Genomic DNA, 24,058 nt, shown 5'->3' on the forward strand with positions numbered 1-24,058 from the left:
TTCAAATAAATGTTTCAATGAAAACTGTACGTGTTTGCTGACTTGCGATACTAAAACAGGAAAGGAATGCGGTAGCTGCACCCCACATGTGACACTCGGTCATACAAGGAGACCGGCGGAGCTCCTCACCTGTTTGAGGGACTCCATTGTGAAGTAGATGCTGCTGCAGGCGGTGGACAGGGGCAGGTACTGCTGGGACACGGTCTCCACCTCCTTCATGATGATGTCCGTCTCCTGCACCTTGCGGGTGACCTCGGCTGCCTCCTTCTTTAGATTCTCCAGAGTGGTGATGATGGTGTCGTCGTCCAGTATGCGACCTTTCACCTCATTGAGAGCCTGAAGAAGAGATTTCTCCAGCTGTCTCAGGCGGAGCTGGAACTCACCTGGAAAAGTAAGAACACCGTCATTTCCTCTCCCTGCATGGTGATATAACCGACCTCTGAAAGAATCCTGTACTGTACAATTAGGAGAACATGGACATTGTATTCACCAAGTTCCCCTCCAATCAGCTAACAGAACAGACACTCCCTCAGTAAGCCTGATTTCAATAGATGGGATGCTGTACCTCAATTCACAGTACCTGTAGTTACACCCGAGCTTGTGACCTGCAATAAACAATTTCCCTTATGGCTCCAGTCACACAACTCCAAAGTTACACTGCCTTTGCAATGCATCTCTGGATGGGTGCGACTCGGATACGACGACTGGCTTTTACCAGTGATAATTGACAACTGTTGCACAACTGCATTTTATAACATTCAGGTACGACTTTCATGCAACTTTTGAGGGTTAACATTGAAGTCTATGGCCTCCAAGTTGCATGAAAAGTCAGACCAAAGTAGTGCATGAACTACTTTGAAATCGTTGCAACTTTAAGTTGCACATATATGAATGGTCATCGCTGGAAAACATGGAGAACAACTTGTCACTTGAAGTTGTGTGACTTGATGAAGTTGCATGACAAAAGTCGCACAAGAGTGAATGCAGCCGATACGTCCCGCTTCACTCAACCAGGACAAGCCTGAACTCACCTTGAAGTTTAAGGAGATCCGATCGCTTTTCATCCACATCGGGTCTTTCCGCCTTCAGGACCTCGTTCAGGCACTGGCTCTGCAGACTGCTGCGAGTCACGGTGAAGTTGACAAATGTTACCCGGGAGCACAGATCTGGCGGGAATTCCACCTTTTAAAAATGGATAAAGAACAGTAAGAATCTGGAAGGGGGCCATTCAAGGCGTCTTTTCTCAGAACCCACCTGTGCCGACTTACCGTGGGGTCTCTGGTGGAGAGGAAGATGACAAAGGATGGGGACAAGTCAATGTCCTGATCTCCCAGTGTGATCAACACTCTGCCGCCAGTTCTACGAACCTCACGGTTCAGGACGGGGTTCAGGATTGGATCGTAGCTTTCAACATCCTGAAAGGGGGGAAAAAAAAAAGTTAAAGCCTCAGACCCAAAAAGTCACCAAGTAGTAGGAAGTAGAACTAGACATACATTTAGCTGACCCTGCAGGACTTCCTTTTCACCATTAGCAGTCCTCAGTCTTTTGGGCTAAATGATAGCGAGCATCAAACAAATCACTTCCTCCGAGTGAAGTCATGAACCCCTCCCCCCCCCCGTAGTGATATTACAGCAGTCTGAGCCAAAGAGACACCAGCACACCACGGATCTTCACAATGGATCCAAAGCTTCTTAATGCGGCGATCACATCGTTGCAGCAAATACCAACATTTCGGAGCCTCAAAGGACCCCTTTTCATCATCAGGCACATGCCCAATAAAGGGGTCCTGTGAGGCTCTGAAACATTGATATTTACTGCAACAATGTGATCACTGAATAAAGCGTCGGACCTGTTGTGGAGATTGGGGGCGTCCTGGTGACATTCTCTCCCTCTGACTATTCACGGTTCCAGCCAGTTATACGCACGGCCATTTTACAGGAAGGCGAGAGCCGGGAATACGTTGTAATATTTTTTTTTCCAAAACAATGTGGTGTTTTATTGGAAGAGTAGGTTACATAGAGTGCATACATGGACGAAAGTACATTGACATTTTGATCAGCATACACTTAGTGGGGGGTACATAGAAGGGTAGCAAACGGGGTGTTAGTACATAACAATTAATGTTGAGTGGAACCGCGTTTTGTACAACATATCTACAATGCCCAATCACTATCCAATGCTCCTAATTGTGTTCGTTGTTGCACAGATCGGGTAGTTTATTCAGATGTTGCATTGCAGGTAGAGGCACTACCCATCCAGGCGTCCCAGACCTTACCAAATTTTGCAGGGCAGCCCCTATGAACGTATATTTCCTTCTTATATGGTAAAACATTATTTATATTCGAGATCCATTCCTGAAGTGTCGGAGGTATGGGTTGTAACCATTTTCTAGCTATCATTAATCTGGCCATAAAGAGTGACTCTTGAAGAAAGATCTTGTGAAATTTGTCTGAATCGGGATCTGGGAAGATTCCTAACAGACATTGTTTAGGGCATAGTGTAAGGGGGGAGCCCATTTCATCATGAATAAATTTTACTATTTGGGACCAATAGTCCTGTATTGCTGAACATGACCAGAGGAGGTGAAAGAACGTACTGGAGGGGCTGTCACATCTGGGGCATAGCGGGTTCTGATTAGACTTATATTTGGCCAGACGAAGAGGGGTTAGATATGACCTGTGTATGATATAAAGTTGTGTGAGGCGGTCTGACAATTTTGTGGAAACTTTTTTGCATGTATCTAGGGCATCTTCCCATTCATCATCCTCCAACCCCCCCACATCCTCAGACCAGGGAATTTTCAGCCTGTATGCAATTTGCACCGCTGCGGGTCGCAGCAGGAGATTATAAAATCCTGAGATCAGTTTGCGGTGATCTGAGTCTAGCATAATGTAGAGAATGTCTAGTTGCTCAACATCCGGGGGGTCAACTCCAAATTGTGCTCTAAGGGCATGTCTGAGCTGGAGGTAGCGGAAGTGCATAGTGTTAGGAAGATTGAATTTTTCTTTAAGCTGTTGAAACGATTTTAGCACCTTATCTACGTAAACATCTGACAAGAACCCAACTCCGTGGTCTAACCACAGTTCATGACCTGGCACCTTGAGCAGTTCCTCTAGGTTCGGATTGTTCCAAAGTGGTGTATGAGAATGATTGATCGGAGTTCTAAGTTTACGTTGTACCACCTCCCATACTCTACAGTGATGATATAGTAGCCCTTTTTTATTGTCTATTTTACCGGTACCTCGGAATATGAGTTGGAAGGGATGCGTGAATCTGTGTCCGAAAGGGGAGTCTATTAATGATAGGTATCGTTCCCTATCGTGTTTGTCTAGGTGGAAAAAGTGGGAAAGTTGTGCTGCCAGATAATAGAGATTAAAATCAGGTAGCGCCAGTCCCCCCAGCTCCGAGGGATTTTTCAGTGTATGCCAGGATAGTTTATGACGACCCGATCCCCAGACAAAAGAATTAAGGATGGTCTCCATGGATTTAAATATCCTTAGCGGTATATACAGTGGGGCATGCCATAGGACATATAGGAATTTGGGAAGGAGCACCATCTTAATTAAATTCACCCTACCCATCACCCCAAGTGGCAATTTAGCCCAGGTTTGCGTTTTAGATTTCAAAGTGGATATTAGGGGTTCTATGTTGAGGCGAGTATAGTCTTCCGGGGAGCGGGTTATCACAATACCCAAATATGTCATAGCGCTAACCCTGATGAGTGGGGAACTGGTCTGTATCTCGGTGGGGGCACTTATGTCTAGTGGGAGGATTTGGGATTTATCCCAATTAATTTTCAGGCCCGAGTATCTACCAAATTTTTGAATCACTTCCAAAGCCACCCGTAGAGAAGGGCCCGTGTCTGACAGGTATAACAACATGTCATCTGCGTATAAGCTGACTTTTTCTATTATATTTCCTCGGTTTAGTCCCCGAACACCCGGGTGGGTCCGAAGGGACGAGGCAAGGGGCTCCACCGCTAGTGCATATAATAAGGGGGAAAGTGGACATCCCTGCCTCGTGCCCCTCGATAAAGGAAAAAAAATCAGAGGTTTTACCATTGACCAAAACCCTGGCGCGCGGGTTCTGATATAACAGTTTGATCCATTTAATGAACAATACGTTGTAATATTACAGCGGACTGGGCTCAATATATTACCACACTAAACAGCTCCGGTGTGATTACATATCACCATTCAGTACATGAAAAGCTGACAACCGTCACAACCGGAGAAGAAGGATGTATTTGGACCCTTTGAAGGAGCCTTGTTCAGTTTCAGAGATCTGACCTCACCTGGACAAGTAGCGGGTTTCCAAAACGCAGAGCGCTTTCCAAGTTCTTTCTGAAGGCGTCATCCAGGAAGCTTGTGCGGGTGATCTTGCGGTCCTTGTATTCGTTCATGATGAACTCTGTTGCCTGGCCTGATGGGTCAATGATCAGAGGATACCTGGAACACACACACACACACACACGGGATTGCAGCAACTGATCCCACATTGGCCTTACCTTCTGGTATGGAATGTGGCGAGGACCCCGCACACCCCCCCCCCCCGGTTCTACAGAATCTCATTCTTTGAATCCATTACATTTTGCACACACGGTCTCTAACACTCTATACTGATGATGGTGAACCTCGGCACCCCAGATGCTTTGGAACTACATTTCCCATGATGCTCATGTACTCTGCAGTGTAGTTGAGCATCACGGGAAATATAGTTCCAAAATATCTGGGTTGCCGAGCTTTGACATCACTGCGTCTATACACACAGACACACACACACTCCTGTCCATCATCTTCCCAACTATCCCTTATGTCAATTGAAACAGAGGCAAAATTTAAACAAGAAATCCTAGTCTGAATAGCTGACATCTAAGTGCAGAAGTATATTCTCGTTCCAACTCCTGTGAAGTATAGAAGATTTGAAAAAGTATGATATACACATCGTTACATTGGTCTGAAAACCAGATCAATGCAACTATGGAAAAAAAATACACCATCGTAAATATCGCACTGCTAGATCAAAAAGAGAAAGTAGCTGACAAAAGAAACACTCAAACTGGATTGTAAGACGACATACAAGATTTTTTTACCGCGCCAATACTTATTATAATCATAGTGTAGAAGGGTAAAAGTTTTAGTTTCTCATGGAGACACCAGACTGTTCTATCATATTAATTGTTAAAATTATATAATGTAAATGATTAGCCCGCAAATTATTGAATAGACAAGATATACCTGTTGAATCGTTTCAGCATGATAGCATTCTCTGTACACAGGTCATCCGCAGGTAAGGAGCTGGCCTGCCAGCGAAGCCTTTCATCTGCATTGGACAGATATTCTGTTCTGGCAATATCTGTGCGGAACTGTGGAGAAAAAATAAAAACTAATATGTAAAAAAGGGCACAGTAAAAAAGGTAAAACAAGCTGGTAAAGCAGATTCAGATCATTCTGGTATTTAATCCTTCTATCACACATTAAATGTATTGCAGTGAGCCGAGCCATTAATTATGAACAGGCTGTCATTGCACTGCATTGGAAAAAGGAAAAAAAAAAAAAAAAAAAAAAAAATAAAAAAAATAAACACCACACCACTTACCTGAACTAATTTTTTTTTTTTTTTTTAAGCACAACACCAACACAGATAGTTGATTTCCGTGTGTGATGTTAAATAATGAAAGTCCACTGGAGTGTCACCCAAAAATGATCGGTGCCGCCAGGCTCACAATTCATGCATTATGGTACCGTGCTGTAAAAATGCACATTTTACAGCAAATGCAGAGATGTGATCCTGGCCAAAAACAAATGAAATCTCCTTTTCTGCAACACCGGCTTTTAAGCAATAAAAGGCTGAGTAGAGGATCATTACCTGGATGTTGGCTTGCTGCAAATGATGAGACCATGTGGTGAACAAGTTCTGCCTCATCTGCTGGTCGAAGTACCCGGCGTAGGCAATAAAAGCTGCGGAGAGCAGACAGTCGCCAGCAATGGTGGACATCTGGTTCTTGAAGGTTTCGCTGGTTTTCTCCCACCTCTCCCTCTCCGCAGACAAGCTTTTCAGAAGTGCAGTACTTCTGTTCACCTGGAAATCAAATCAGATCATCTATAAAGCTGAAAGATGTTAAATGTGGGTGCAAGTGCTGATAACATTTTACAGATCTATAGAAATAAACCTGAGGAGGAGGTCACCTTGTATTGTGATGTGACCAAAGGCCCATCTTCAGGGTCTGAAGCAGTGCCATGTATTATGCCATCTGATGCCAAACTTGCAGCCACCTCCATTACATATTTGTCTGTGGTTTGGAACAATGTCAGGATCCCCCCCACCCAAAAAAATGATTTATATCTTTGCCCATGGATACCCTCATTATATCATGTCCTGGCAACACAGCTCAAACTTCTGCTGCACCAAGTCAGCATTTTTTTTTACTGAATTAGATCTGCTCAGACATGTGACAAGGATTGGCTTGTTCATGTGTATTATATAAACCTGCTCAGAGCCCACCCACCCACAATTGGGCTGGGACGTGTTTATCTTAGATTCAAACACTTAGCGGAGTTCTGCGTCAACCATTCCCCTTACCTTGGCTTCTACAGCAGCCAAGTCCGCTTTGATGGCCTGAGCTTCGGAAATGAGGACCGCGTACTCCTCCTTGTAGCGGGCAATGCTGGCCTCCAAGTCTCGGATCATCTGCTCCACTTCATTGGCCTTTGCCTGGTTTTCTTTGGCATCGTCCTCCAGTTTCTGGAGTTCGTTCCTCAGGGGCTCCACACGCTTCAGCATGTCGGCGTAGTTCAGCTGTTAGAAGAGCAGACAGGAAAATAAAAAGGGAATTTATTCCAACAAGCTTGTCTTTTTTAGGTTGCCTCTAAGAATGAAGCTAGGTTCTACCAAAATGGTGACGGCATAGTCCAGGAACAAGTTCCCCCTAGAGAAAGGCAACCTTCATGCAAAGAGCCAACTTCAGAATTGATACACTTGAGGTCTTTTACAGGGACCATACAAATCAGTTCTCTGATGTTAGTAAAAAGGCCTCTGCACACTGGAAGTTCAATTGCCAATTAAGGGAACCATCAATCGGGGACATACACCGGGTTCCAATGGCAGGGATTCAGCACATCCTAACCACAGGTAACCGTTTGTACATGTGTCTACCTGGACAGCCATGGCCACTGTCAGTTTAGCATTCAAATAGGTAGAGCGGCCACAACTGAATCCACCGATTCTTGCCACCAACTTTGAAGACCAGTCCTAATCACCCATATGAACAAGACCCATTTTGCTTAATTTTTTTTACCTACACTGGCTACCAGACAGAGTTTTAGGCTGTCCCCCAATTACACACATGAATGGGAACATGCAGGCCGTGGCACCATACATGCAGCAAGCAGGACTTGTTCCCTCAAAGCTCTTCTGTTCATTAGTGCAACATAAACCATTTAAAAACTAGAAATTCTGCCAAGGAGAGACATTCGTCTGCAGAAAATAAACCCTTCAACACAAAATTTAAAAAAAAAAAAAAAAAAAAAAAAAATCAGAACATCGGCACATTACCTGAGCAATCGCCCATTTGACCATAGGCCCACAAGCCAGGGAGGCTCGGTTGACAATTTCATAGTTGTAGCTGGGATTGGACATATAATTCTTCTTCATTTTCTCACGAATGGCATCACTAAAAGGAGGAAAAAGGTTCAAATAAAAGAAATCAGATTTATACAAGAACAGCGACTACACAGCAGCAATTTCCTGACTAAGGGGGCAAATGCTGAGAAACTGAACACCCGTCCTGGTGAATTCTGACAGGGCCTCTTCCCTCACTTGTCACTGGTGGGCAGTATAGATAGTTTTGACTTTAGCTCTCCCAGACCTAACTGCTGTTGCAGTCCAGACTTTTTAGCAGAGAAGAAAAGCATTCAACTCTTTGGTAGGCTGTTCAAGAGACTGGAGGGTTCAAGGGACACATCCAAGAGATGTCAGGATATCAAATACAGATTAGTAGAAGGGAAGGACATGCAAAAAGCTCACTGGCTCCAGGTAGGAGGCTCACACACAACCAGGGATACTCAGGAGCTTCAACCAACAGAATGAGAAGCACACCAAATTCATAAAAAGGAGTAAAAAAAAGTTGTTATAATTTACATGACACCCAATGCGTTTTAGAGTAAAAGTCAGGGATCGCCATTGTGACCCAGTCCCATGCTGCAGAGGGCCCGTGTGACCCCCTTTACACCTGGATAGGAGAGCAGAGGCATGTAGAAGAACTGATCCCTCCATGTAGCTGCTGAATGCACGCTTCTCCTCCTTTCCACAGATATTCAGTGGCTGGGAGGGAAAAAGAGGGCATCGCTGCCCCCCTATCGCTGTCCTGCTGCCCCATGCTCCTGTGTGCTTCCCTGCCACCCCCCCCCCCCCAGCTGCTAGGTTTCCCCCTCCCACCAGCTGCTGCGGGAGATCTGTCAGGATGGAGAGCGGAGAAGTCATTGGCACAGATCACCGACTGTTTTCTAAATTCATTCATAGCTGGGGCATAGTAAATTGTGTTTCCTATGCTTCAGTTTATGAATGAAGCCTCTGTGCAGAGCTCTTCCTGTTCATTCATTCTGTGCAGCTGAGGAAGAGACTGAAGAATCTGTCCTCCGTCCCATTCGCTGACTCAAAAGTGAGACATTAGGGGTCTGCTAATATTTCACCAAAGCCCGCCCATGGGGGTCCAAAAAAAAAAAAGTATATATATATATATATATATATATATATATATATATATATATATATATATATATATATATATATATATATATATATATATATATATATATACACACACACACACACACACACACACATACATATACATATATAAAATTTTTCTAGGTCCCCCATTAGGGGTTTTGGTGAAATAGTCTAAACCGTCCCTTGATGTGTCACTTTTGAGTCAGAGAAAGGGACTAAGGACAGATTCCCCAGTCCCTTTCTCTCCAGCCTCAGCTGCACAGAATCCCTGTGTATTTAGCGATGTGCCTGGAGTTCAGTGATCACCATTGGCGGATTTCACTACTGGATGGTTACATGTTCATATTTGTATTGCCAATACTATTTTTTACTATATTTCAATAAACATTGTTAAATTTTATCAAATTGGTTTGATTCTCATCTACGCAACTCAGCCCTTTTCCTTCAAAATCCCACTTTCTGAGGAGGGGTATTGCCCAGTCCTTCCCTTTCTTCTCTCCCCCTCCCCATCCCTATTTCCTCCCTCCCTTCCCCCCCTCTCCTTTTTCATATAAGTTATACTACAATTAGGGATGGAAAAATTGATTGAGTTGCTTCCCTAAATATAGTCCAACCATCTCTCCTTTATTACACCATTGGCGGAGTGTCTGCACTGGTCCCAGCACACTTCTCTTGCTGCGCACTGGTTGAGGAGTGAACAAGCAGCTCTATTATCTGGGATCCTGATAGGTTGGTTTAGTTACCTGTCTGCAGATAGGCCAAATGTGTACCAAGAAGGAGCCAATGCTTAAATAGCAAACTCAGCAAGGATTAGGAAAGACAGAACCCAATAATAAAGCATGGAAAATAGTTGTGCGCACTTTGTAAGAGACGGAAGTGAAGCAGGTTGTAGTTTCTGGTAAAGGGAGCAGATTGGTGAACAGCGGAGGACAGAAGACAATACCTGAGATCTTCTGGGACCAGGTTGATAATCTGGCTGATGAAATTGTCCCTGAGAACAACAGTTCTGATCCGTTTCCAATCGCTCGTCTCCTCGCCCAGGAGGAGACAGATGGACTCTAGGGCCAGTTTTACCGCAGCGGGAGGGTTGGCCATTGCTTTTACTTCAACAAGGTGTTGTCTTTTTATAGAGCTCACCGCTATGAAGGGGGGGAGGGGGGGGGGTGAAAACAAGGTTAACAGACATGCAATGTTAGTAAAGAAACTGCCACTGGGGATCCGAGAAAGGAACTTCAGTTTCAGGAAATGTAAGGAGAACCGATCCAAACAAATGAGGACCTCCAGCCAGAGGGGGGCAGTCTAGTTCTGGGTGTCATTATCGGTCGGCTTTTACAGCAGTGAGATCTTCCTTGCCAAGTCCTTGGCTGGGTATCGCCATTGTGGCCCTAAAGTAAGGGACCTTGGACTTTTTCATACAGGCTTCAGTTGGTATGAGAGCATCGGGTACAACAAGATTATACAGAACATTTGTGAAGATTGTAGCAAACTTCACACAGCTCTGTTGAAGGGTTCAGGACAGGGATAGGCAACCTTGGCACTCCAGTTGCAGTGAAACTACAAATCCCATCATGCCTCGGAGTCTGGGAACATGCCTGTGGCGGTCTCAGTATTGCCGTGTCTCATGGGGTTTGTGGTCTCCCCACAGCTGGGGTGTCAATGTTGCCGACCTCCTGTGTAGGGTCACCATACAGAATACAGTCTGATGCCCGATTTAATTGGTCTGCTGTAGCCTATAAACAGGGGAACCAAATTGCTGTATTATGTGAATCCTGCAAGGATCAGGATACAGCCAATCATTTTACACAGGGGCCATGACATCACAGGGGGGGGCCCATGACATCACAGGGGGGGTGGCCCCATGACATCACAGGGGGGGTGGCCCCATGACATCACAGGGGGGGTGGCCCCATGACATCACAGGGGGGGTGGCCCCATGACATCACAGGGGGGGTGGCCCCATATCACAGGGGGGGTGGCCCCATATCACAGGGGGGGTGGCCCCATATCACAGGGGGGGTGGCCCCATATCACAGGGGGGGTGGCCCCATATCACAGGGGGGGTGGCCCCATATCACAGGGGGGGTGGCCCCATATCACAGGGGGGGTGGCCCCATATCACAGGGGGGGTGGCCCCATATCACAGGGGGGGTGGCCCCATATCACAGGGGGGGGTGGCCCCATGACATCACAGGGGGGGTGGCCCCATGACATCACAGGGGGGGTGGCCCTATAACATCACGGGGGGTGGCCCCATGACATCACAGGGGGGGTGGCCCCATAACATCACAGGGGGGGTGGCCCCATAACATCACAGGGGGGGTGGCCCCATAACATCACAGGGGGGGTGGCCCCATAACATCACAGGGGGGGTGGCCCCATAACATCACAGGGGGGGTGGCCCCATAACATCACAGGGGCACAAAATGATTTCCTCTACCAGCTGAGAAATGCCCCCCCGGCTATTCAATAACTTCCTTTATAAACAATTCCTCTCTCTCCTCCCAGCAGCAGTTTGTACACAGATCTTATCTATTCACCTGATCTCTTCAGCAGAAAAGTTTACAATAGTCGGGATGAAGTTTTCCCTCATAATGATGGAACGGATTTGCCGCCAGTCCGTTGTACTTTCGCCCAGCAGCAGACAGATGGACTCCAATGCCAGCTTCACTGCTGCTGGAGGATTAGCCATTGAACGGACTTCTACCAGGTGCTGCTTCTTGATTGATTTTACAGCTAATCAGAAGATGCGATCACAGCAGATCATAAGGACAGACAGCGGGAGAGACAGGAAATCAAAAAGGACAGGAAAAAAAAAAAAACATGGAAGGAAAGAAAAAAATGAGGAAAATTTGATTAGAACATTCATTATGTAAAATCAGAATTATAATATGTGCCAACAGGAAATGTACAACCGGCCATAAGAAATCTAGACTCGCATTTCAAATAAAATCTAACAAAACTTTCCTCTAATCAAAACCAAAAGCCCTTCTAACCCTCTGGGGGTTGATTTAATAAAGGCAAATGAACTGTGCACTTTGGAGCAACTGCACATTGCAGAGTTTAGTAAATTAGGTGAAGCTTCACTTTGCAAACAGTACCCATTAACATACAAGGAAGGAAAAAAAAAAACCACAAACAGCATTTTTTCTTGCTCATGATTGGATGGAAGTCAGCAAAGTTTCTGCTCATTTACAAAACTCTGGAGCAATTGCTCTCGTAGAGTGCGCAGCCTATTTGTCTTTAGTAAATCATCCCCTCCGTGTCTGGAAGTCGCCCAGGACAAATTCTGCGGCATCCACTTGTATTTGTTAATGAAATACTTCTGTAGGACTCATTTGCACCTCTAAATTTCATGGCCTTTTATTTTAATAAAACCTTTGCTTTTTTAATAGATTTACAATTGCAGAAACAAAAATTTGTTGCAGTACATCATTTTTTTTTAACCAGTAATGTGATGATTACAGAATTAATCACAGGGCAATGCAGATTGTGCCCTAGTGTAGCTGCCAGCCTGCATGTGGTCACCGGACATAACCATCATCATTGATCACATGATCGGGAACCAGGGGGGGATCGGGAACCAGGGGGGGGATCGGTCCCAGATGCCAGTGCAGCGGCTGGTTCTCAATCCTGGACGTCACCAAAGGGGTTTTTTTTTTTACTAAAGCTGTGGGTCTGCATCGGTCTGATGCTCCATCCACCTAGATAAGTACGATTATAAAAAAACAAAACCAATACTTCTTTTAACCTCTTGGCGCCGACAGCTCACAAATATGCGGCTTCTTGGCGGGTGATCTCTGCTTTCAATCACTGAGTTCACCTGCCGGCAGGCTAATGCACAAGCGCTTCTGATCTCCATCATTTGAGATCCAACGGATCTGGTAAGCGGTTTGTATTTGCATTTTATGCTCCGTATTCCAGATGATTCGAATGAATGTGTGTCCTGCTTTCTGCAATTAAGTGAAGGACTTTTACATCTCCTAAATTTTGAAGAATCATTTTGGGATTTTCTGTTTTTGATGAATTCACTTTTGGTTTTATTCATTTATTTTTATATCACATGGACTATTTGTTTTTGATACACCATTCAATTTTTCACATTATTATGTTTTAGAGAATCTGTTCACAGCAATATTTATCGTTATTTGTAGCGGTTTCTTTGCGCATCTTTTTCTTTCTTAATATTGGTTTTAGGTTTTGGTATTTGACCTATAGAGGTGCAGCATTTAATCACACTTTATTTAGTCATATCACTTGTGCACATATATTTTTGTATATATTAATTATTATTTAGTGGTTAGCGCAAATATCCCCTTCTTTCTTGGTGGGTGAGCCTTGTCGCTGAGCGGCCGCATATTTTGCGTACCCAATTACAAACAGCTGTGCCAAAAATAAACAGCCCTGTGCGCTCCCCGCAGTTCACAGCAGTTCCTGGTGGTGGCTAACAGAAAGCTCCCAATCGCTGCCTGTAATCAAGACCTTTCCAATCATGTGACCACCCAGCACAGCGGTCACATGATCGGAAACCCCACCCCCGGTATCTGAAATTCCTTAAAGGGCCGGGAGGCGCCAAGAGGTTAAAGGAACGCTGAGGCGGGTGTGGAAGGTCAGTAAAGTGAATACAAGTAACGGCTGTAATTGATCATCACTATGGACCTCACCATTCTGAGCCTCGATGACGGCCGGCTCCACTTGGTCCAGCTCCTCTTTTACACTCTTCTGCTTCTCAGCAATACCAGCTTGCTGCTTATGGACCTGTTCCTGGATCTCCTGACTCATCACCTGCAGAACACAAAGTCATTAGCAGATTTTTGCCATCAAAATGTTGTTAGTAGCTGTGATTGCGCACACACACACACACACACACACTTCCTTTTCATCAGCATTCTTCAAGGATACGTCTACTTGTTGCCGCACCATAGAAGAGGGGACAGGCAGACCTGTGCATTACTGGGCAAAATACAGTACATGGGCATGTATGGTCTGAATGTTGAGATACCAGGAGAGAATTTGGCAACCCTGCTCCTAAAGCGGAGTTCCGCCTAATTTTTTTTTTTTTTTTTAAAGTCAGCGGTTACAAATACTACAGCTGCTGACTTTTAAAATATGGACACTTGTTTGTCCAGGGCGCAAGCGATGTCGGCACCCGAAGCCGATCCGTCCCCCGGGTGGAAGTGCCGCCATCTTCGGTAAAGGAATCAGGAAGCGAAGCATTGCGGCTTCACGGGCTGGTTCCCTACTGTGCATGCACGACTCGCACTGCGTGTCCTCACTGGTCCCTGCTGTCTCCTGGGACCTGTGCGTCTCCCAGAAGACAGTGGGGGGGGGCAGAGAAGGCGCCGGTAGTAGCGTAGATACCCGCGGGTGGCTCGGCCATCTATGCCCAGAAGTGGGAGCAAAAAACCTGTATTAGACATGTATCTGCTCCCCCCTGAAAGGTGCCAAATGTGACACCGGAGGGTGGGGGGTGAGTGGGGAGTCCGAAAAGCGGAAGTTCTACTTTTGGGTGGAACTCGGCTTAAGTTGGCAAAGGTTACAAGTATGGGTTTCCAAAAACACACAACACACAGAACAACCTACTACTACTCACCTAGAGGACTACAGCATGGCTCCAATGCTGCATCTGTCGTCCTCCGCAAACAAGACTGAGAAATGATCGATCAAAGACGGCAGATCGCTCAGATTTCAGTAAGCAGAGGTGACCATCATTCACCACCTCTCTACTCTATTCCTCCAGTGCTCACCGGAGCATCAGGCTGTGGAGGGGGAGGGAGCGGGTGGCTCAGTCTCTCACAGAAAGGCTGAGCCAGCTGACGGTCCAGGCATCTGGGTGGATCCCGACTTTTAAGTCGGGATCTTTCCAGACCCTGGACCGGCTGAGTGATGTTAGCCAAAATGTGGGCTTTAGCCTGTTGTTGGCTGAAAACAAGTCACAGAAATGCAGAACAGACGGCACACTCCTGTGATGTCGAGAAGAACAGAGTAGCCAAAAAGAAAAAACACTTTGACTTCTCCTGGACACATGTGTGGTCACCTCCAAGTAAAATACTTCAGAAAGAAAAGAGATAAATTACCTTTTTCTTCTCGGCTTCCTGCTGATCCTTCACCATTTTCTTCAGCTTGTCATTGGCAGCCGCATTCTTCACCTCCAGCTCCTGGCTCTTAATGCGCAGATCACGGCGGAGTTCCTCCACCTGAAGTCATGAAAAGGAAAGCAGGATTCCTATTACAATATAGGTTATAATAGAAAGCGGATGTGCAATCTGTGCGCTCAAAGTATTAACAGTGATATTAAAGTTCTTTTTTTGTTAAATATAACATATTATACTTCTGTGCTCTGTAATTGTTTTGCAGAGCAGCCCAAATCCTCTTCTCAGGTCCCCCCCCGACCCCTCCCTTCTGCCCCCACAACAAGCAGCTTGCTATGGGGGGCACCCAAGCCAAAGCTCTGTATCCATTCAGAATCCAGCATTCTGCTGCAATCCACTGTTCGAGTGCCCCCCCTCTCCCTAAACATCCGATGTGCCCCCCCTCTCCCCATACAAAGGCCGTGCCCCCCCCTCTCCCCATACAAAGGCCGTGCCCCCCCCTCCTCCCTATACAAAGGCCGTGCCCCCCCCTCCTCCCTATACAAAGGCCGTGCCCCCCCCCCTCCTCCCTATACAAAGGCCGTGCCCCCCCCTCCTCCCTATACAAAGGCCGTGCCCCCCCCCCTCCTCCCTATACAAAGGCCGTGCCCCCCCCCCCTCCTCCTTATACAAAGGCCGTGCCCCCCCTCTCCCCATACAAAGGCCGTGCCCCCCCCTCCTCCCTATACAAAGGCCGTGCCCCCCCTCCTCCTTATACAAAGGTCGTGCCCCCCTCTCCCCATACAAAGGCCGTGCCCCCCCCCTCCTCCCTATACAAAGGCCGTGCCCCCCCTCCTCCCTATACAAAGGCCGTGCCCCCCCCCCTCCTCCCTATACAAAGGCCGTGCCCCCCCCCCTCCTCCCTATACAAAGGCCGTGCCCCCCCCCCTCCTCCCTATACAAAGGCCGTGCCCCCCCCCCTCCTCCTTATACAAAGGCCGTGCCCCCCTCTCCCCATACAAAGGCCGTGCCCCCCCCTCCTCCCTATACAAAGGCCGTGCCCCCCCCTCCTCCCTATACAAAGGCCGTGCCCCCCTCTCCCCATACAAAGGCCGTGCCCCCCCCTCCTCCCTATACAAAGGCCGTGCCCCCCCCTCCTCCCTATACAAAGGCCGTGCCCCCCCTCCTCCCTATACAAAGGCCGTGCCCCCCCCTCCTCCTTATACAAAGGCCGTGCCCCCCCTCCTCCTTATACAAAGGCCGTGCCCCCCTCTCCCCATACAAAGGCCGTGCCCCCCCCCTCCTCCCTATACAAAGGCCGTGCCCCCCCTCCTCCTTATACAAAGGCCGTGCCCCCCTCTCCCCATACAAAGGCCGTGCCCCCCCCTCCTCCCTATACAAAGGCCGTGCCCCCCCCTCCTCCCTATACAAAGGCCGTGCCCCCCCTCCTCCCTATACAAAGGCCGTGCCCCCCCCCTCCTCCCTATACAAAGGCCGTGCCCCCCCTCCTCCCTATACAAAGGCCGTGCCCCCCCCTCCTCCCTATACAAAGGCCGTGCCCCCCCTCCTCCCTATACAAAGGCCGTGCCCCCCCCTCCTCCCTATACAAAGGCCGTGCCCCCCCCTCCTCCCTATACAAAGGCCGTGCCCCCCCCTCCTCCCTATACAAAGGCCGTGCCCCCCCTCCTCCCTATACAAAGGCCGTGCCCCCCCCTCCTCCTTATACAAAGGCCGTGCCCCCCCTCCTCCTTATACAAAGGCCGTGCCCCCCTCTCCCCATACAAAGGCCGTGCCCCCCCCTCCTCCCTATACAAAGGCCGTGCCCCCCCTCCTCCTTATACAAAGGCCGTGCCCCCCCCCCCCTTTTCCCCATACAAAGGCTGTGCCCCCCTTTTCCCCATACAAAGGCTGTGCCCCCCTTTTCCCCATACAAAGGCTGTGCCCCCCTCCCCCTATACAAATGCTATGAGGAAAAAAATCTTTAGGGTAATTTAATAATTGCAAAAGTTGATAACTTGCAACTAAAAATGCTGAATCCAAGTAACATGACTTCTCAAAAGGAAAGAAAGAAACAACTTCCGATTGCCTTTTATTGTTCACAAAGATAACGTCAAAGACACCAAACTGTGGTCACGTTTCACAGATACATCTTGTGCTTAATCATTACCATGATAATGACTAAGCACAAGATGTGTGAAACGCATCTACAGGTACAAGATATATGTGTGAAACGCGTCTACGTGACCAGTTTGGTGTCTTTTATGTTATCTTTGTAAACAATAATAAAAAAAAAAAAAAAAAAAAAAAAAAAAAAAAAAAATCGGAAGTTCGGGATGTGCAGCCATTTCTTTCTTCTTTCCAAGTTTCCCTCTGAGGCGGGCCGGGGCTGGCACTTCATGAGCTATTCCAACTAGTCTCATCTCATACACCTGGAGCAGCGGTTCTTTCTCCTGTAAACATGACTTCTCAGTTTCTTTTGTCAAAGGTAATGTTGGTCAGAGTCACATCTAAGTCAAACCTCAATATTGGAAACATCGCTGCACGATGACAAAAGCGCGGGGGGGGGGGCGGGGCGGTGTAAAGGAATCTTGTAATATTCACAAACCTGATCCACAGTCTCCTTGATCTTCCGCAGACCAACATTCAGATGCATCTGCTGCTCCTCCAGCTCGCTCCGCTTCTCATTGAATAGATCTGCATAGTGATTTATAAAGTCCAAGTAATGGCGGGGGGTGATGGCCATCGTTCTGCCGCCTCTCTTAGCAAGTCGAGTATTTGCCTGGGGAAAAAACAAAAACACTTGACTTCTATCAGACCCAAACAAATCATGGTGTCAACCAAACACATTACTCAGGAAAACTCCATGGATTGGCCTATGCAAGTGCTGAAAAGGAGAGCCAAGTCTCTGGTTTCCTAAACCCGCCCCGGGGACAAGCCAAAGTAAAAGAGCTCCTTCTGATAGGATGTCTAAGCTAGGAGAGAAGAGCCAATCATACCATTTTTACCACTTAATATGTGAGCGGTCTGACCTGCAAAAATATTTGCATTTCTGAACATCCAGCCCTGAGATTTACACAGCTCTGCCATACAGTATAGCCGGCTCGGTGCACTTAAGCAATATATCCTGTGCCCTATATATCTGGTTCCCGACTGGCGCACGACGATGTACGTCGCCAGAATGGCACGGCTGGGCAAATGGGCGTACCTGTACGTCCATTTGAATACCCCGCGCGCCTGCTGGGAGCTCCGTGAGTCGGGTTGCAGGTCCCACGGACTCAAACGCCGCGGGGATACCTGCGATCGCCTCACGGAGAGGACGAACGGGGAGATGCTGATGTAAACAGCATCTCCCCGTTCTGCCTAGTGACTGTCACTGATCTCTGCTCCCCGTCATCGGAGCAGAGATCAGTGACGTCACCCACACAGCCCAACCCCCCTACAGTTAGAAAACACTCCCCTAGTACTGATTAACCCCTCCCCGCCCTCTAGTGGTTAACCCCTTCACTGCCAGTGTCATTTACACAGTAATCAGTGCATTTTTAATCGCACTGAACACTGTATACATGAAAATGGTCCCAAAAATGTGTCAAAAATGTCCGACATGTCCACCATAACGTCGCAGTCACAAATAAATCGCTGATCGCCGACATTACTAGTAAAAAAAAAATTATTAATAAAAATGCCATAAAACTATCCCCTATTTAGTAAACGCTATAACTTTTGCGCAAACCAATCAAACTCTTATTGAGATTTTTTTTTACCAAAAATATGTAGAAGAATACGTATCGGCCTAAACTGAGGGAAAAAATATTTTTTTATATATTTTTGGGGGATATTATAGCAAAATGTAAAAATAATGCGTTTTTTTCAAAATTGTCGCTCTTTTTTTGTTTTAGTGCAAAAAAAAAGAAAAAAAAAAAAAAAAAAAAAAAATCGCAGAGGTGACCAAATACCACCAAAAGAAAGCTCTATTTGTGGGAAATAAAGGACGTCAATTTTGTTTGGGAGCAACGTCGCACGACCGCGCAATTGTCAGTTAAAGCGAACCGTACTGAATTGCAAAAAGTGCTCTGGTCAGGAAGGGGGTAAAATCTTCTGGGGCTGAAGCGGATATATATTATTTATATATATATATATATATATATATATATATATATATATATATATATATATATATATATATATATATATATATATGAAAGATGTGTGAGAAAATCTTTACTCTTTTCTATCAGTGCATGTGTATAGAGGATGCCTGATAGTGCCCAAGTAATGCCCCTTTTCTCTACCAGTGCATTTTTTTTTAATACATTTGCATTCATTGGTGTGTTTTTCCTATACATGTCAGAAGTTCACTTTTAAAGTTAAACCTTTGCTGTCCCTCCTTCCAGTGACTGTAGAAAACAGACTCCAGCTGACTGCAGATGCGAAGCATTTATTATAAAGGAGGAGGGGGAGGGGTGTACCTGGTGAAGAGTTTGATGCACAAACACACATCCATTCACAATGGCCTCCCTATGGGAAGGAGTCTGGGGAAGCTTGTCATAGACCACAGGCATGTAGTCTGGAACAATGTAGTTTGGCTTCTCAAGGTCCATTTTGCTGGTGAACTCCTTGCCCACTTGATAAAGGGCTTCTGTTGACCAGTCACCAAACCAGTTCAGCACACATCTTAAAAGAAAAGGAAATTAGTATTTGAAATGAATTGAACATCCAATCTAGTAGAAGCGTCTCTAAGAGTCACAGACCTGTTGAAGAGAGCTGGAGAGGTGGCGGCTCGGTCCTTCAGCCCTTCTGAAGAGGGGTTCATGGTGAAGACAACGTGGAGATTTCGGATGACTTGGCTGGCGAACCATTTGTAGAGCTCTTCATGCGAATCCAGCATCAAGCCTTCTTTCTGAGCTCCTTCCTTGCATTGTGTCATGAGTGTGGAAAACTCGTCACCCTCAAACAAGCCGGGAACCTACATATGTAAGGAGAGAAGACCATAGAAGAGAGTCGGACCTGGAAACACTCCGGAAACAGCCAAAATCAGGGAGGAAACAAAAACGTACCTCTCCGTTAGCCAGTAAAGTGTTCATTCTTTCCAGGAATCCGGAGTCGAGCACATTGGACTCATCCATGATGAATGCAATCTTTTCATTTTTGCAGCCGGATCTCCTCAGTACAGTTCTGAGATCTTCATCAAAGTCATCACCTGTGTACTTCCTGTGCACCTATGTAATACACAGCACAGAATCAGCACACAACACAAAAACTAAAAAAGATTTGTGTAAGAGGGAAAATGCAACATCCTCACAATGTGGACACATTTTCCTATATCTATCCTTTCAAAAACAAACACAGCAAGAAAGAAAGAAAAAAAAAAAAAACACAAAAAAAGACGTCCCCTGCAAGGTGATGTCATACTATGCATCACACACCAGCAAGCACATGATGAAGACTTACCTTAAAGGGAGGTTCCACCCAAAAATGGCATTTCCGGTTCCTCCCTCCCTCCAGTGGGACATTTGGCACCTTTCAGGGGTGAGGGGGGAGCAGATACCTGTCTAATACAGGTATTTTCACCCATTTCCGGGCATAGATACCCGAGCCACCCGCGGGTATCTACGCCACTTCCGGCGCCTTCTCCGTCTCCGCCCCCCCCCCACTGTGTTCTGGGAGACACACAGGTCCCAGAACACAGCAAGGACCAGTGGGATAGTGCAGCGCGAGTCACGCATGCGCAGTAGGGAACCAGAAGTGAAGCCACAAGGCTTCACTTCCCAATTCCCTGACCAAAGATGGCGACTGCAGCACCCGATAGCCAAGGGACAGATCGGCTTCAGGTGCCGACATCGCGGGCACCCTGGACAGGTAAGTGTCCATATTTTAAAAAAGTCAGTAGCTGCAGTAGCTGCTGACTTTTAATAAATAAAATCGGCAGAACGCCGCTTTAAACTGAAGTCCTCCAGTGGCACGCCGTCACCACTGACAGGTCTTCCATCATCACCTGGTCTTTCCTGCAGGGCTTCCTGGCTCGGATGTTTAAAGGCCAAGTCAAGATGTCACTCCACAGGGCTTTGGATTGGCGGCACACTCGGTATGCCTCAATTCAGAGCGCTGTGCACATGTGTCAGGGACATGACCGGCTTCAGAAATAGAGCAGATCTCCTAAACTGTGGATGATTAGGAGGTATTCATTGTACCTACAGGTAAACTTTATTATATCTGTAGGTCCAAGTGACCATGTGGTGTGTATCAGTCCTTACCTTGATCTGGTAAACGCTAAGGCCATTCATCCACGCAACGAAACGTGAAAGCGTGGTCTTCCCGGCACCACTCACACCAATCAGAAGCAAATGACCTTGTGGCTGTCGGAAGATTCTACAAAAAACATAACAAAAATTGACCACAATTCAGATATAAAGAAAGAAAGAAAAAAAAAAAAAAAAAAAAAAAAAAAAAAAAAAAAAAGAGAAAGAAAGAAAGAAAGAAAGAAAGAAAGAAAGAAAGAAAGAAAGAAAGAAAGAAAGAAGAAAGAAAGGAAAGAAAGAAAGAAAGAAAGAAAAGAAAGAAAGAAAGAAAGAAAGAAAGAGAAAGAAAAAGAGAGAAAGAAAGAAAGAAAAAAAAAAAGTGCCTTCTTGGGGACCAAAAATGGTAGTCTTAAATGAGGTAAAGGATCCAATAAGAGACACAAAAAAAAAAAAAAAAAAAAAGAAAGAGAAAAGAAAAAGAAGAAAAAGAAAAAGAAAAAGAAAAAGAAGGACACCAACCTGAAAAAATAAATAAAAAGTTTCAATGCAACTACCACCAATTAGACTCAGCAAAACTGAGTAACTGGAGACCTGAACATACTTTCAATGTCACATCCGATGCTGAAGGGTTGGGTATTCTGACAGACTCTCCAGTATCTGTAGGGAATAGGTGGGCTGTACATACCTGTCAATTCTCAGGACGTGATCCAATACTTCGTTGAACAGTACGAGGGGATACATCCAACTCTCCTCATAGAAGACTTTCAGACGAGCTTTGACGTAATCTCTCAGCTCTTCTTGGTCGACTGGAATGTAATCCTGCCAAAGTAAAACTCAGGAGATTAGACTCCAAAAAAAAAGGGAAAATCAACCCAAATAAAGCAAAACCAACGAAGGATTATTTTTGTAATGCAAAATCTCTTGTCATGTGATCTTATAAAGCATTGCATACTCCATGCTGCTGCAGCTACAGTTGCCGTTTTAATAGACACTGCATGATCCCCAACAGATCACATGACACATTATCCAATAAACACTTTCCACTCATATATAGACACTACAGCAGCTCTGATTTGCACTGCAGTGTTTAGATGAGTATCCTAGAACAACATCGCAGCCACGATCAAACATAAAATGCGATTACCTTGGACAGCCAGTTGCTGTAGAGGATGGGTCTGCTCAGAGCCTTTTCTTTCTCAACATTCGGGAAATGTTTCAGGGCCACCATGTCGATGTTCTCATCTGTCCAGCGCCTCTCCTCATCTTCAACAAGCCTATCAAAACAAACCCGATTAACACATTTGCAAAGATTAAAGTGCATCTAAATCCCTTTTTATTTGTTTTGGGTAGAGTAAGGAAGGGTTAGAATCCGTCAGATTCTTATTGCTGGGGAGATTGTTCCTACGTTATGTTTGGATTATTGGGGAAATCTTACAATAAGGATACGGATCTGTATGTTGCATCATAAGCTGTATCTATATACTGCATTCCCAGGTTTACTGTTGAGTAACACAGTTTAAAGCGGAGTTCCACTCAAAAATGGAACTTCCGCTTTTCCGGTTCCTCCCCCCCTCCGGTGTCACATTTGGCACCTTTCAGGGGGGAGGGGGGGAGCAGATATCTGTCTAACACAGGTATTTTTGCTCCCACTTACGGGCATAGATACCCGAGCCACCCGCTGGTATCTACGCCACTTCCGGTGCCTTCTCCGTCCTCCCCCCGCTGTCTTCTGGGAGACACACAGGTCCCAGAAGACAGCAGGGGCCAGTGGGATAGTGCAGTGAGTCGTGCATGCGCAGTAGGGAACCAGGAAGTGAAGCCACAAGACTTCACTTCCTGATTCCCCATACCGAAGATGATGGCGGCGGCAGTACCTGACAGCTGAGGGACAGATCGGCTTCGGCTGCCGACATTGCGGGCGCCCTGGACAGGTAAGTGTTCTCATTTTCAAAGTCAGCAGCTGCAGTATTTGTAGCTGCTGACTTTTAAAATAAAAGTGGACCTCCGCTTTAAAGTGCAAGTTCACCTCTGTAAGGTGAACATACACACGACCCCCTCCAAAGTCCAGCTGTACCTTAGTCCTGCAATCCCCCCGCTGTCAGGCACCAGGATGCGGTCTTACTGGTCCGGGGATTTGAAATCTCCTCTCAGTGTATGGACAAGAAGCATTCTAACTGGAACACTGTCACATGGACAGTGCTGACCAATCAGAATCCATCTAGTCTGCCCCATCAGCGCTGCAAAGAGAGGAGAGAAAGCCAGGAAGATTTAAAATCCCTGGACCGGTAAAATTGGCGTCCCGGTGCCTGACAGCGGGGGATTTCGGGACTCCAGTACAACGGGACCAGAGAGGGGGGACCGGTGAAAGATCCCCTTACAGGATTTTCTGTAAAAAGGTGAACTTACCCTTTTAAAATTATAGTTGCCATTTTTAGGTATTGCTGCTAAAAGAATTTACATATTTAGGAATGATGATACAGGAAACATTTGCAACGTTATTGAATGATAAAAGCACCAACATTGTTGTATTTGTGGGATCTAGGATGCAGTAAAATAGGTTACTGCCACCCTGGACTCCCCCACCTCCTAGGATTAAAGAGGAATTAGGACAAAAAAGGTGAGTGGAGATCCCATATAATGCCGTTGGGTGAAGCGCATCAGTGGGCGTGGTCACATCTGACGGGGGAGAGACCATCTGTCTGACATAATCTGACATCAATAAAGCAGTTTAGCAGTATTTGGCTTCTGTTTTTAACTGCAGGGATGACTATTCTGGTGACAATGGTGTAAGAGGCTTCCCTTAGTTTTGAGAGATTCCCTTTCACTTCCTGCCTTATCTACAGAACAGGAAGTGAAAGGGAAAGGGGGAGGGGGTTTAAGCTTTATGGTTTCAAGATGAATCGCAGGTAAGGATATCTGATGCATCATTTCATTGGTCCAGCTATGTATATACACCATACTTGTCCGATACCCTTGGAAGGCAGAAGACATCGCTACTACACGGATCTCCACTGGGTTCAGGTC

At 46.3% G+C, this 24,058-nt stretch overlaps 1 protein-coding gene across 3 annotated transcripts in view; it reads right to left on the minus strand.

Annotated features, from left to right (window-relative positions):
- DYNC1H1 (dynein cytoplasmic 1 heavy chain 1) overlaps window positions 1-24,058 on the minus strand; it is a 137,835-nt gene that overhangs the window by 21,262 nt on the left and 92,515 nt on the right. For 2 of the 3 annotated variants that reach the window (XM_073610253.1, XM_073610252.1), the window contains exons 43-60: window positions 22,179-22,308; window positions 21,720-21,853; window positions 21,050-21,164; window positions 19,853-20,014; window positions 19,547-19,761; window positions 19,265-19,469; window positions 17,404-17,577; window positions 14,805-14,924; window positions 13,392-13,512; window positions 11,268-11,463; window positions 7,555-7,672; window positions 6,583-6,798; window positions 5,869-6,081; window positions 5,238-5,365; window positions 4,295-4,448; window positions 1,269-1,415; window positions 1,032-1,182; window positions 130-383 (exon numbers count right to left, since the gene is read on the minus strand). In XM_073610253.1, the coding sequence (XP_073466354.1) occupies window positions 130-383; window positions 1,032-1,182; window positions 1,269-1,415; window positions 4,295-4,448; window positions 5,238-5,365; window positions 5,869-6,081; window positions 6,583-6,798; window positions 7,555-7,672; window positions 11,268-11,463; window positions 13,392-13,512; window positions 14,805-14,924; window positions 17,404-17,577; window positions 19,265-19,469; window positions 19,547-19,761; window positions 19,853-20,014; window positions 21,050-21,164; window positions 21,720-21,853; window positions 22,179-22,308 (2,953 nt within the window). Of the gene's footprint in view, window positions 1-129; window positions 384-1,031; window positions 1,183-1,268; window positions 1,416-4,294; window positions 4,449-5,237; window positions 5,366-5,868; window positions 6,082-6,582; window positions 6,799-7,554; window positions 7,673-9,673; window positions 9,870-11,267; window positions 11,464-13,391; window positions 13,513-14,804; window positions 14,925-17,403; window positions 17,578-19,264; window positions 19,470-19,546; window positions 19,762-19,852; window positions 20,015-21,049; window positions 21,165-21,719; window positions 21,854-22,178; window positions 22,309-24,058 lie in introns of all 3 variants that reach the window. The other variant, XM_073610254.1, reaches the window with a different exon arrangement.

This window comes from Aquarana catesbeiana, linkage group LG13, assembly GCF_042186555.1.
Source record: "Aquarana catesbeiana isolate 2022-GZ linkage group LG13, ASM4218655v1, whole genome shotgun sequence".
Classification (NCBI taxonomy): domain Eukaryota; kingdom Metazoa; phylum Chordata; class Amphibia; order Anura; family Ranidae; genus Aquarana; species Aquarana catesbeiana.